Consider the following 12035-nt stretch of genomic DNA (forward strand, 5'->3'; position numbering starts at 1 on the left):
CTAGCATACGTCACTGGGAACTTCCCGTTAAAATCACAAGAGGAATGTCTATTGATAATAATGATGCAGTTTTTAAACAGAACTGTAGAAAACGTATGAAAAGGTTTTCGGTAAGAAAGAAACAGAAAGATAAGTAGCATGTGTTATTAGGGATTCCAAGCATACTCAGTTCCACCTAGCATTTTAAAGTGATCTTTAAAACTGATATTGAAAAAAACCATAACTTACTTGAAGATCTTGCTGAGTGCCTGTGTGGCTGCTTATTTTTTTCTCTGTTCTCAGTCAAAGCACTTCCACTGGCCATGGAAACAAGGTCTAAATCCGTGTCTTCTCTGCTTACAGGGCTTGCCTGGAAGCAGTGGGAGAGAATGTACACAATCATGAAACAAAATATAACATTTTCTGAATGCAGCTCACATTACCCCAAATAAACAAACAGGGTCTGTCAAACAACCTTCTTCAAAATGATACCACAATCCTTTATTGTTGCCTAGGCTGAACAAATGCACTATGTCAAAGCATTTTTGTAAATAAGAGCCGATCTTAAAATTGTGGTTTGTGATCTGAGTCAGTGCAACAACAAAAGAAAACATTTTAGTACAGTAATTTTGAAGAAAATCAATCTTGCAGATGCCTGATGAAACCTTAAACAGCTTAAGATCATTTACTGACCAGTCTATAATTTAAGTTATAGTTGAATGTCAGAGATGTCATATTGGATTATTTTCTGCAATATTTATGTTTTATCCAGGACACGTATCAGTTCAATCAGTCAAGGGCCCAGTAAGTAATTTAATCTTTTAGTTTTTTGCTAATTAACCATAACCTTCAGACAGCATTTTAATTATACTTTGGGTAAGAGTATTATACTAATTATAAACTTCTAACATCCAGTGGTGGTATATTTTGGCATGAGGCATGTTACCTGCACATAAATATGGCAACATAGAAATTAAAATCATATTTCATTTTAGCAATGGGTCCTTGTTTTGGGAACATGTAGGGCAAAGGTTAAAAATACTGACCTGGAAGATACCACACACTGTAAATGGTAGATTGTTAGTTTTGCAGAAATGACTTCACATTTACTTAACAAGAACTCCCTTTCCTTGAAACGAAAAGCTATTCAACACCAAAAGCAGCCATCTAACAATACTGTTGACTAGATACTGAGGGCCAGTAACAATGACGGGGAAAAAGTAGACACTGCGGAAGAGCGATCTACAAAATTCCCAGTGTAGAGTCAGTCAACTGGAAGTACTGAGCATAAGGACATACTTTTCTAGTCTCTGGACCTTCAGAAGCGGAGTCCAGAAGGCAGAGTAAGTCCTTCCTCTATCTGGGCTGAAAAGCCCCAAATCCTTTCAGAAGCTAGGTGTCTAACTGAGTAGAGTCTATTTTTTATAAAAACAAACAAACAACGAAAAGACTATGCTAGTGGTAATGTCACCAAACTTTTGCGTAATATCGTAGTAGCTAGACTGCTGGATCAGGAATCAAGAGACTGGGTCTCAACTCCTTCCTTGGGGGGTTGAAGCCTGCAGCTCCCTTTTTCTCAGGAAAATGCCATTACTATAAATTTGTAGGCTATTCTGGAGGAGACGATCTCCAGACTTCCTGTTCAAACCAGCTCACTGTACCAAGAGCAGCATTGCACCAATGCAGACAGGCTTTGTAGTTCAGTCTAACTTAGAGAACTCAGATGAAATGGAGACCTGTTTCATTTCTTTGTCTTTACCCAGTCACTGTTTAATGTAAAATTCATTAAAAAGTTCATGCATTTTCAAACCAACAACTCTAGAGATACAGAGATTTTACACTCTTCCTTAGTGACTGCGTACCCTTTGTGTCAGCACAGAAAGTTTATCTCTTGTTTTCTGATGCTTGCCTTTTATATGTTTAATGATCATGATGTTAAAGTTTTGCTTTGCACAGGTAGCAGGCTGTATTATTGCTGTTTACATCAATATTTTATTTTCTCTTCCATAGCAGTGTGAAGAAACTTTGAAAAGAGTAACAGTTTTATCCTGCCAACTCTTTATATTTTTGGCCTTAATATTTACAGTTGCTTTAAGCTTGTGAGAGCTCCGTATGTTCAAAATCTTTAAATAGAAAGCTTTTAGTCTTTCCTTAGTAGAAATAATGCAATCATTGTGATGCTCAGAGAGATTCAAACCAATGGAATTGATCATTCTTATTTCCATCTAACGTGTTTCAACACACACCAGAAGTTTTCTGATGTCCTAATTCCCAAAGACCCAGGAGGTCACAGTATTTTAAACAACTAACCTTTCCACAGAATTATTATCCAATACCTATCATCACAGAATCTGAGGCTTCATCATCTTGTAGACAACAATATTCAGTGTTATATGCTAGATTTTAATAGGGCTGTCTGGCTCTCTGATGTAAAATATTTGTTATTTTCTTTCAAATAAAGATAAGTGTTTTCACCCAATTACAGTCAGAGTAATATTTAAGGTTGTATTAATCACTGGAGCAAACTCAGTTTCAGGTTTGTAAAGAACCTGATTGAAAGTCCTCTGAAGCTAATTAAAACCTTCCCTTTTACATTTATAGCTTAGAGCCAAAAATTTGGAAGAAATTTAAGATACTTGTACACTTTTTCACAGTGTAGTATTGGACTTCCATCTGTAGTGATCACCATAGTTAACTCTTCAGACTTTTTGCCTTTAGTTTTATCATGGCAAACCTTTTTTTTCCAATTAATTGGAAATTAATTTCAATCAGGAGGAATCTTTGCCTTGAATACAGTTCTGCATCTGAATATTTGTCTATTCCTATGTTAAATTATCAAGATATTCTGTAACCTTCTGAGGTAAAAAGTACTTTTAAATTCAAGTTATATCTTAATGATTTGGAGATAATGATTAATAGTGAAGTGGTTAACCATGTAGGTAACTTAAACTACATACAAAGATGAATCAGGAAGTCTATCCTACTTGTCATTCAGCAAAAACATTAATTTCAAGTGGCCAGTTTAAACTGTAAGTCAGCATGCCTTCCTAAGCACTTATATAGCAGTAGTAGTAAGCAAAATCATCAAAATGATCAAGATTAACATAATAAGGTCTTAGATTTACTGCAGGTTACTACATAGCGTTTATTCCCCAATGAGAAGGGCTAAGACTTAATTGTTAATATGCAACCATTGAAATACCATTTTGTAGCCACAAAAAAGAATGTCTTAAATTCTTGGAATGTGCACAAATATCAGTTAGAAAATTATATTAATCTAGTACTTTCATAATGCAGGCTTATGGAACACATACAAATTAGGGATCCTATTACATACCAGGAAACTTTATGATTGAGCATACGACATATGAATAAACTACTGGAAATGCCCAGGAATGCTTTCCTCTTCTAATTCTCTCTCTTTTTTTTTTTAATGTATATTTTCCTCTTTCTTTCAGTTTACCAGAACTTTTCCTACTTTTTTATAATGATAGCAGCTAAGTGTTAATTTCATTTTTTTCACTATTTCATAGCTTTTAACTGAGTTACTGTGCAAAAGCATTAGGAGTATGTTCACATTTCAACCTTTAAAAGTTAAGGGAACCCATATAAATTTTAAAACCATAATTCTCCAGCCGTCTATGTGTACAAACCACATCATTATTTCATTGCCTATATGGTACTGCTTTCTGCATTAGAGATACATTTTATTCCTTTTTCTATTTTTTGACTTTCTATTGCATTTTTCTATGTATTTCATTCATTTGAAACAGCTATGTAATTATGTGGCACAGGCTGTGACAATCCCATAACATTGCCAGTTATGTGGGCACACCACATAATACTGTTGTGGGATTGTAGCAGTATTTTGTGGACAGAACTGCTTACTGTAAATAAGATACAACCTACCTATGTGCACATATGCTTACTGATAATTACATAATATGTAATTTAGATAACATTATTAGATTATGATTTGCTCAAATTAGAGCAATTACTGTTTTAGACCTAACAAATAACTATTAGTGCTGCTGAAACCAAAACCCATCACAACGGTTGCCTGGTTCATGATTTCAGCCACTAAACTTTAACAGGAACCTAAGATTTGGGCACACCCCACACCAGAGAAAAATCTTTGACAAAATCTGACTTAAAGAAAACAGTAGTAGTAACATCTAAGCCTTAAAAGCATTTTTTCAACAGTGAGTTTTAGAAGAGTTTATGGAAGTGTTTCCAAAAAATGCATATTGCATAGGTGGTGAAGCTAAGGAAGACAGAGGTTAGAAAGGGCCAAGATTTTCAGAGTACAGAATGAGGCATATGACACATCATCTAACTGGGAAATAGGTTTTATGCAACATTTTACATTACGTATATGAATATAAGACACTAATTCTGTATAGTTTGTAAGTTTTTGCCCCATTTTTTTAACCCCCACATAATTATTTCAACAAGAATATTGCTAATTTGGCAATAAAAGGTAAAGTGTATATATATAAACAGAGAGAGTATAAATTGGCCTGTAGGCATCATAACACTGTTCACTATGAAAGGAACTTTTGGGTATCTCTGACATTGAGTCTTTTTGTTTTATAAATCTTCAGATTGTTAAATCGCTCATATTCCCCCCCCGCCAACCTACAGGACTACTCACTTCAGAAAATACAATTTTTTTTAAAATGCTGCAAAGAAAAGAATGAATCATGAAAAGAGTAGAGGGCATTTTATGATGTAAAAAAATATAGAAAAGAAATTGTAGGAATAAGTCTGATTTTATACACTGTTTTTAATAATGTCACCACATTAATATACAAGTCCAATTTACTGTCTTTCAATAAATGACACTGTGGGCATATTAGAATGATTTAGGTATGTGACTTACAGAATTTAAGAACATTTAAACCTGATTAACAAGAATACATGTTTTCAGTCAATAATGTTAGAAGGTTGATTTAGAAGCTTTAAAAAACACATAGTAGCATTTGATGTCTTCTTAAAACCAAAACCACTATCAGATCATGAAACTAGAACCCTATGTACACAGATGGGTTCTTGTGCTCAAACATTTTCTTCTGATCTCCATCAATGGGTGACTTGATTGCCAAATAGAGACAACATTAAAGAATTATATTCAATCAAAAAAATCTCCTGGTTGTTTTTACACCAAGTATGCATTTGGAAACACCATCAAGGCATAGCTGAATTCTGCAAAATCCCACAAGGAAACAAGTTCTTACCACAAGTTGTACTCGTCTACTGTCACGTATCGCAGGATCTAACTCAGGCAAAAAACGACAGCTGGGAAAAGTGTAGAATAGAAATTTCAATAAATGCCACTGTACTGAGTTCACTAAAATACCTGCACAGAATCTTTTCCTGGAAACACTCCTGCTTAAGTAGAAATGATACTATTTAAAATGATTCCATGGTTAAGATGTATCAGAGTAATTAATATTAATTGATAATGTTAAAGTATCACAATAATTAATATTAAAATGTTTGTACTTAAGATTAAAATCAATAATTAACAATTAATATTGTTTATTCCAATGATAGAATACTAATTTAAAAATATGTCAATAAATGCAACCATGCATGAATTTTTGCATGTACTGACATAAATTATAGCCAAATCAGTTGTCACTTACTTTATGTAGGAATAAAATTGTTTTCAGTTGCATAAATGTATCAGCTGTTCTAAACAGTCTACCAGTGATGTTCCAATGGAGATCAGTGGGACTTTTGCCACATTCAAAAATGGTATCATAATCTTAAAAAATGTCAGCACAAAAACTAGTGCATAGCACACACCTGCAGAGGTAACATAGTAACATTTAAAAAAATTCTTTTATAAATTTCCATGTCTTCTTATTTTCAAACATCATTACATGTTCTGTTCCAGTGTTTTCATTCAAATTAAAAGTCATGGCAGTTATCTTAAATAAACACTTGGAGTGTTTCACTATTATGGAACATGACTGATAGATAAATATTTTCTAAGGAATATGTGCTGCATATACTTCCTACAGTCATTGATACAATTTAGAAATGTGGAATATTTTTTCCATACAAAACATAACAATATGCAGTCCATTTCATTACAAATTAAATAAATTTTTAATGAAAATAAAGTTAAAATGCTTACACTAAATCCATTGCTTGTCTACTGACACCTTGTTTGGTTTTATTAGAGGTGCTTGGCATTGTGTCTGCTAATGACTTCACTAAGATATCAATGGTTTATATTGAATTTATGACCAAAATACCCTTACTATGTCTTCATGTTACTTTAACCTTTCCTTTAATTGTACTGATATTTTACCTGTTTAATAACCAAAATTAAATATAGAAAGAGCATGTTTACAACATTTTACTAAAGTATACTATGAAGATGTAGAAGTTGGGTTTATGTTTTGAAGACAAAACATAAATACATACTATCTAGTTAAAAAGTGGGTTTTTTACTTCCTTAATCAAATCTAACAATATAGGTAATGTTACAGTTGATCTAATTACATAAAACCATAATATATACCAATAAAGTTTATAAAACATATGATGAATAAGCACTTTTTTCTACACTCTTTAGAATATAAAAAACACTGCATTGCTAGCATAAAGCTATGTAGATACTTATCATAAGATTCTGCACTGTTTATCGCTTCATTATCACTGTGGAAGACATATCTGTACAATAACTACTAAACCAATTCTAAAGTGTACCATGTTTGGGACCCGGAAATACGGTGTACTGTCTGCTAGCTACAAAGTCATGTTTGTTTTAGAACTATTAACCTAGGTTTCACTTTACAAGATAAATATAAAATTTAAAAAAATCTAATTTAAGGGCAATGACCTCACCACTTCATATTTTTGGAACTGGCTGCTTCATAATCCAAAAGCTGTGTATGAAGCCATTGGTATGTAAAGTCTTTTCTCCTTTGTAATTTCTCATCTAAAGTAGTATCCAGCTGAGAAAATTCTTCTTTTTTACCTGGGGAGGAAAAAAGATATTCCTGTCTTTCATTATTATTTTAAAATATAATTTTTTTTAAGATTCCCCAGATAAACTTTGAGCATATTGCCTTTTACAAAAGAAAAAAGGCAATTACTTCATTTTCTTGCAAAGAGTCCAACTAACTTGAATTTCTTCAGACACATTTAAGAAAAACTTTTAAATTAATTTTGAATTTTATGGTCTATTTTCTCTTTTGGGATTAAATATTGGCCTTCTGAATAAATTTATTTTTATTGGGAAATAAGATTCTCCTTTATTCTGAAATATGTATAGAAATATATATTATACATAAATTGCTTGTCATAGCATCTGTGAATGTTGCTTATTGTGCTATCTCTATCATTAAAAATACACATTCATTTATATTTACAATTCTATTTACCAATCTATAAGGTAAAAAAAATCACCATTATATGCAAGAGTGGACACATGGCAATCTTATTCTTCTGATCTTTTACTGATATGATTTAAGACATTTTAATGGCAATTTCTGATATTGGATTTCAAAGCAATTGCATACATGATATTATTTTTCACAAATTACTACCTACTTTTGGATCACAAAAGACACCCAAAGATAGAGAATAAAATAGCGACATTATGGAAAAAAGCTGTACAATGCTGGAGAACCTTCAGTTTTGGGGATCATTCTGCTGAATACCAGATATGTTTTGAAGCATAAGGAAGAGGATTCCAGAATTGGAAGAGCCTGCAGAGGAAGCATCATTGTTGCATGGGGACATTCATGGATTAGAATAACTTTTTATTTTCTACTCTTATATATCAACTTTATAGGTTATGTCTTTTTGGCACCTTCAACTCAGGGCTTTTATGAGATGTCAGAAAACTTTTTTTTTTGTACAAAAGTTTTTCGTTTTTCTCTTTAATATCATTTCAGATGACACTGAATTATCCTCCTTCTTGCTGATTATGCCTTTTTTCCTTTCAAAGATTTTTCTTTCTCTCAGTGATAGGTGTATTCAGCAGCTACTAGAAGTTGCTTAGTAAACTCTAGGAGCATACCTGTCCTTTTGCACTTGAACCAGCAAAGAACATAGGTCACCTCACTTTGTATCAAGTCCATTTGCCCACTGTGAATGATTTAACTATCAATAACTGAAAAGGAGGGGGGGGAGATGTCAGAACTGCCTTTGAGGTGAATGGTTTCCTCACACTCCTTATTTTAAGCCTTAGTTTTCATTCATGTTTTTACAACATAAACTGAATTTACAGGCTATTCACCGACTCACCTTTTAAGAGGTAGTACATTACCTGTAGTATTTTTTAAACTTATCCTTCTGTAAAAATTATAATTTGCTTTGCATAAGCTGCAAAATGTAGTTCCTCACTTGCATTTTACCTGGCTTGGCAGTGAGCTCACTGCTTTCATCTTTTAGCTCTAAGGGAATATTGTTAAAGTATCATAGCTTCTTATTTCGTAGTCTGAAATACAATTGTCTTTTGGTTGTGCTCTCCATTTATCTTGGTATAGAGAATCTCTATTCAAACCAAATCCATTCCTTAGGCTGAACGTGTTCCATTGCCAAACCCATAGTTAGCCTATTAAAATTAGGCAAGGTCGTGGTCCAGAATATGAAGTCATATATGTGTTGCTAGTGACTCACAGACTAGAACTTAGGCAGAAGAATTTATCCTCAGTTGATGTAAAGAACTCTCATTTACCTCCTTAGGAAGACAGAAAATGAAAAGCTTGGATGGACAGTCACTGTATCTACCCAAATGAGGTTGTGAGGGCTGACTAAAAAGGTCAAGCAGTGAAGTGCTCAATCAGTGCCAAATATTAAAATATAAAGAGTCCTAATTACAGAGTTCATCACCTTCCTTGATTAAAGTGGGAGCCATTTCTTCTTTTCTAAGTTTATGATATTGCCTTCCCCTGTTCCTGGTTCAGGAGCACAGTTTTCTGACCTTTATATTTTGAAAATTTATAGGTTCCAAGTCTGCAACTACACTGGTACCCTTATAGCTCTTCAGATGAAGAAGATGCTGATTTATAACAGGAGTAAGAAGCATTCTGCATGACTTTGTAAGAGCAGTCCCGGAGACTGAGCCTTCTACATATGTTCTCCAATGAGGAATAATTCCCCAAGAAATTATCTTTAGGTTTTTTCTTATCTGTATTTACAGAAAAGTTGGTCCAGTATTACCATCTTTCTCAAGAGAATTACTTCTTCCTATTAAAAGGATCAGTATTACTTTTGCATTTACTGAAATGTTTGTTACCTTTTCCTTCATTAAAAGGGAAATCAGTGTAGGGATTTAAAACCAGTATTAGAAGGTCATGTCTGAGTCTGTCTGTCAGTGATGGTCAAAAGAAGATGCACATACAATAAGCTATGATAAAACTTACAAAAAAATGAATACTTTTAACTTGGCAAGTTATTTTTCCAAAATGATTGTTAATAATTTGCCTTAGTTGCAGTTTGAATTTTTGACTGAATTACATTTGAAACATAACTGGTTTTATTTAATAAAATTTTATTTTATTTTTAATTTATTTTTATTTATTTTTGCATGTTAGTTATTGAAACATTATTGAAACAAGAAAGTGACCAAGATAAAAGTGCACACAATAGGGTTTTTTTCTTAAAATTATATATGCTATTAAACAGAGTATTCTTGTTCCATATTAGTGTTAATAGCAGCTTTTCTTCTCAAATGGGCAGGCACTGTTCAATATTTTGTTTAATAATGCTGCAGAAAACTGTATTCTATTTTCTTATTTGGAACATACCCATATTCTTACTTTTTAATAGTAACATCTTTCTTTTTAATTCTTACGAAAAAATACTATGTTATGAATTAAAACACAGCGTTATCACTTTTCTATTCCACTTATGAACATCATGTGTTTGAGGATCTGGTATATCAGTATCATTAACATGCATTTGCTTGATAGCTTTCTTAAATTAGGGCTCTGGGTTTTTTTAAAAACCTGGACCTGATTTTGTAGAAGTACTAACACTCACAAATTCCACAGAAGTTCCAAAGAGCTGTAAGCATTCTGCATCTTTGAAATGGATCAGACCTATAATCTTTAATTGTTAAACCCAGACAACTCTTAGAATATCAAAGAAAAAAGGAATAGATCAAAGAAGGCACAACTCTGTCAAAAACCAAATTAATCTCAGAGGTATTCAAAGTATCGTACCCTCATTAGATTATCACTTCTAAGCTTTCAGTCTTTTTGATTTTGTTTTACATGACACACGCGTTAATAATTTAAGATTGGAATAGTCTTACATTTGGCATTAATACAGAAATTATTTTTAGGTGTTGCCAATTAATCATCCACACACATACTGTGCACCTAGGCCAGATACAATGCAGCTTTCAGGGGCACCTACAGCCATTTTCTTACAGAATTTGGGCATCTAAGTAGAGAGAACTTACTCAGAAGAGCCTGGGCACCTGAAATGTCCTTAGAACTGAACATTAGAGGAAAGTAACAAATTCTTTTCTAGGTCCCCAAATCAACATGCAAACCCATAAGAACCTGAACTTTGGGATCCAGAAAAATGTCATCCTCCGTCTGTCAAATTTGTTTGCTGGGCATGCTCTGAGACAGCGTGACTCATGTTCAGTTTAAAATATGGATGCTACTTATGTACTTTAAATTAGACTGTCTCTGGATAATCCATTAAGTGAGTTAAAAGAGAAGGGCTAAGAATCTGTGAACTACTTCTGGTGAAGTGCCCTAAGTTCTAGACAGAGTCAGTTTTCTTCTCATAGGTTTTTCCTCAAGATTGTTGCATCTTGTGCCCTCAGCTGTAGCAGTCAGCTTTAAAAAGAGGATTGAAACATACCCAAAGGGAATAGCTTGGCATGTGGAAGCTAGGGATTCAAATCACACCAGGCTAAGGAGTACCTGAAACTATGTTTCCCACTGCCTAAGGAGTACTTCATACCCATGTTCCCCAGTGCTAGGGCAAGTGTTCTTAACAGCAAGCCAGTATACAAAAAGAAGGAAGATGGCTACACGATGTCTACATTCAGGGTGATCTTTCAGATTCTGCATTTCAGTTTTCAGATTCTATGCCCAGGAAACACTGATCCTGATTGTTGTAAATTCCAGTTAGCTACTCAACTCTTGGTCAATTTATATGCAAGAGGATGCTGAGGACCCTGATTCAACACAGTGATTTTTTTTTTTTTCAAATCTATTTGTTGATGATGGGAAGATAAAAGGTCTAACTTTAATATGTCATATGTTTCTTGAAACAGAAATGTGTGGAGAAGTCTGCACTGTATCCAACCTTTTACGGTTAAATTTTGTGTTTAGAGGGTGACTTAATTCACTTCAAAACTTGCTTCACGCAGAGTACAATACAAATAAAGTAACAGACTAAGAAAACTAAGACCTACAATGTGAAAGAAGGGCTTGGAATTTCTTCAGCATTCTAAGTTTTCCTCCCTTAATATAAAAAATCTGTGACCAGAGTTAATTTTCTCAATATGTATTCTGGAAATGGTGCTCTTAATATAGGAATTAAGTAGCTGAGCTTGGGTATAAAATTAATGTCTATGCTATTAATAGATTGAAATTTTTCTTATCTGTCAGTATTCTGGTATACATTACTGGTCAACAATATGTATTATGAGGACGTGTGCGTGTCAGTCTGTGTGTGAGTATACAAACTCTATAAAAATATTGTTCTGAATGAAAATTAAAATTATATATACCCTGTGAGGATTTTTATGATTTATCCTATGTCTTCTATAAAGTTATAATACACATTAATAAATAATCTTGAAATCCCAAACCTAAAATCCAACTTTTAATCTCATTTTCTCCATACGTTAGTCAACAAACAAAATGGCATTATTTATGTCACAATCTGTATAATATACACAGAACAGAAAGCAAGAACAACATCAGTAATAACATTGTTATCAAGGCAAGAAACTGAAAAATTTGGAAACAGACAGGAAAATAACAATAATTAAAAAACCACAGCAACCCCCCCACCTCCACCCCCAAAACCAACCAGAAACTTATAGTAGAATGTAAGAGAAA

The 12035-nt window shown here is 33.3% G+C and overlaps 1 protein-coding gene across 1 annotated transcript in view; it reads right to left on the reverse strand.

Moving 5' to 3' along the window:
- Positions 1 to 12035, reverse strand: part of LRRIQ1 (leucine rich repeats and IQ motif containing 1) — a 113059-nt gene that overhangs the window by 15088 nt on the left and 85936 nt on the right. Inside the window, exons 23-25 of the mRNA XM_050906076.1 lie at positions 6841 to 6973; positions 5217 to 5277; positions 229 to 349 (exon numbers count right to left, since the gene is read on the reverse strand). Coding sequence (XP_050762033.1) covers positions 229 to 349; positions 5217 to 5277; positions 6841 to 6973 — 315 coding nt within the window. The remainder of the gene's footprint in view (positions 1 to 228; positions 350 to 5216; positions 5278 to 6840; positions 6974 to 12035) is intronic.

This window comes from Gymnogyps californianus, chromosome 1 (genome assembly GCF_018139145.2).
Source record: "Gymnogyps californianus isolate 813 chromosome 1, ASM1813914v2, whole genome shotgun sequence".
Taxonomy (NCBI): domain Eukaryota; kingdom Metazoa; phylum Chordata; class Aves; order Accipitriformes; family Cathartidae; genus Gymnogyps; species Gymnogyps californianus.